This window comes from Notothenia coriiceps, unplaced genomic scaffold, assembly GCF_000735185.1.
Source record: "Notothenia coriiceps isolate Sejong01 unplaced genomic scaffold, NC01 NC01_scaffold00027175, whole genome shotgun sequence".
Classification (NCBI taxonomy): Eukaryota; Metazoa; Chordata; class Actinopteri; order Perciformes; family Nototheniidae; genus Notothenia; species Notothenia coriiceps.
In genome coordinates this window covers 166-2,632 of record NW_011359876.1, presented here as the reverse complement: position 1 = coordinate 2,632, position 2,467 = coordinate 166, and the positions used below count along the sequence as shown (strand labels likewise).

Genomic DNA, 2,467 nt, shown 5'->3' with positions numbered 1-2,467 from the left:
GGAGGGATGGAATACGGTTTCGACCTCGCAAGGTCACCGAGCTGGCTTCCATCAGATGAAACCCTAAACCTTCCATTTGCCTCCTTCTGTCCCTCTTTATCTCCTCTACTTTAGCCAAAGCACTTTACTTGCTTTCGGCCCAATGACACGCAATTATCTTCACTTTCCGCAAATCATACACATTTCCACCGGCTTGATCGCTACTGCATATGCCATTTTCTGTCATTTCGCTGAAAGCGTGCTATACTCCAAGGGTGACCTTGTGAGGTCAGATAAAACAAATACACTTTTCTTTGTTGAAGGCAAAGCTTTTTTTCCGTGATTGTTTGACAGAGAAGCCCAGATAATCGTTCATCTCAGCACTTCGATGCTTTTTAAGTTGATTTGTGAACCATGATGTAATCCCCTTAGAAAATAGGCGTTATTTATTTTGTTAAATAGCCGTAAATAGGAGTAATATATATTGTTTTGCTTAATAACCATTAAAGCTTTCCTACTCACCATTCATCTCAGCGTTTTTTCCACTCTCTTTCATGCTGGGTAAACAGTTTTCCAGGTAAACTCCATTGTGATAGCAGCTATCCCCCTCACTGAGCAGCGGTGGGGGCTCCCAGCAGGTACAGGGGGTCTGCATGATGCCACAGGGCCTGCTGGAGGTGCTGGAGGCCAGGCAGTCCTCCAGCCACTGGCACAGCATCTGACAGGCCGCCATGCTGGGGTTTCGCTTCCCGACCACCAGGTACTCAGTTTTGAAATCCCCATCACCATCCTTCATGGTCTTTCCCGCCCGAGGAAGACCCTTCCTCATCTGGAGGAACTGCTTTCCCGCTTCCAGGAATGCCACGGGGGCCGAGGCGTCGCACAGCTTCACCACCTCGTCAAAGCTCTCCATGCCCAGGTAGGTGCGCGTTGTTTCCAGGAAGGACTCGTACTGGAAGGTGCGCAGCTGTGACGGCACACAGTGCTCCGTAGGTTTGGTGACCTTGAGGAAGATGGTGTAGCGCCGTGGGTCGGGGTTCTGCAGAGTCCAGGAGCAGGGCATGCTGGGCAACGCTGACGATGACAGGAAGAAGCCGAAAAAGCGGCCCTGGACTAGGGTGGAGCAAGAGTCAGACTCCGGGCCTGAGGGGGCCGCGTAGCAGCAACCCTCCATCAGCAGCAGAGGGGCCAGATACAGGAGCAGGGCCAGGAGGGGCCATCTGGAGGGGCCGCTAATTTGAGAAACAACACTTCTCATGGTGCACAGATGAAGGGGGGGGGGGAGGTATCACAGGGTGGTGGCTGCTTTCTGACTTTGGAGGACTCTACTGCCAGCTCTGCAGGGCACAGGAAGAATAGAGGGTGTAGAGGAACAGGTTGAGGGGGGGGTAGGTGCTCTCAGAGGTCCAGTGATCGGCCCATGGCTGCATCGGTCAAACCGAGATTCACAAGAACCTGCGAAATGAAAGAGACAGACATTGAATTAGAGTTTGTATCTCATCAGACGACAGAACGGTATTACACTGATTCTCTTAATCTCTGCAAATCAGCTGGTATTATTTGCTCTGTAAACCCACAGCAGCCACTGGAGAACAACAGGAAGATGAAGCAGATGGAGGCAGACAGACAGCAGTTGAGTTAAGTTTTTCTTCTCTGTGCGAGTTCAGATTGGTCTTCTCCTGAGAGAATGTCTGCTCACAGATTGCATCTGCTAGCTTAATTGGTCCAATTACAAGACTATTAATTACCAAAGCACAACACCTGCAGCCATTCATTACTCCAATGTATCAGGGGTGAGACAACACCATGATCAATAGTCCTTTCTGTTTTTGCTTATTAAAGCCAAAATAATGAGAAGATGTCTTGCTTTAAATACAGATTCATAACTTACTGTAGCTGTTTATTTAGTGATTTATCTGGTTTCCTGTATTACACAGCTCTTGGACATTACATGAAGGGCTGCTTCCCGAAGAGCACTTTTGCTGATTGAAGCTATAATTCATGTTTTTTTATTTAAAACGCTATGACGCACAAAATAGTTTTACGATAAACAGTATAATTACAACAACAACGCTTTACAACATAATAATAACAAAATACACACTTTCTGTTTGGTCTTGTAGTGAGCGAAAGATAATGTAATACAAAATTATGTATACTAAAAATAAAGCAGATTGATTAGTGCAGATATGAACTAAAAAGAACAGAATATAATGAGAAGCAGGATAAATGATCTTCACAGCTAAAAAGCTCAAGTTTGGGGAAATGAGAAGAAAAGCTCATTTGACTTGAACATAGGTGTATATGAAAGGAAATGAAAGAGGTCACTCACATTGTTCTGTCTACAGCGCTTTGTGGCCATTAGCTGTGTGGAGAATTAGAACCCTTGTATCCTGTTCTTAACTTGCAATAGAGTACAAATAAACAAATGTAGATCTGTGCAGTGGGTATGTCAATTAACTACAGGGGTCCCTCAGGGCTCTGTTCT

At 46.0% G+C, this 2,467-nt stretch overlaps 1 protein-coding gene across 1 annotated transcript; it reads right to left on the bottom strand.

Moving 5' to 3' along the window:
• Positions 1-501: 501 nt before the first annotated feature.
• LOC104957498 (brain-specific angiogenesis inhibitor 1-like) lies at positions 502-1,430 on the bottom strand (the record flags this gene model as incomplete). Its single annotated transcript, XM_010785135.1, has 1 exon — positions 502-1,430. A coding segment is annotated over exon 1 (736 nt), but the record flags the coding sequence as incomplete, so codon positions are not given.
• Positions 1,431-2,467: the final 1,037 nt, after the last annotated feature.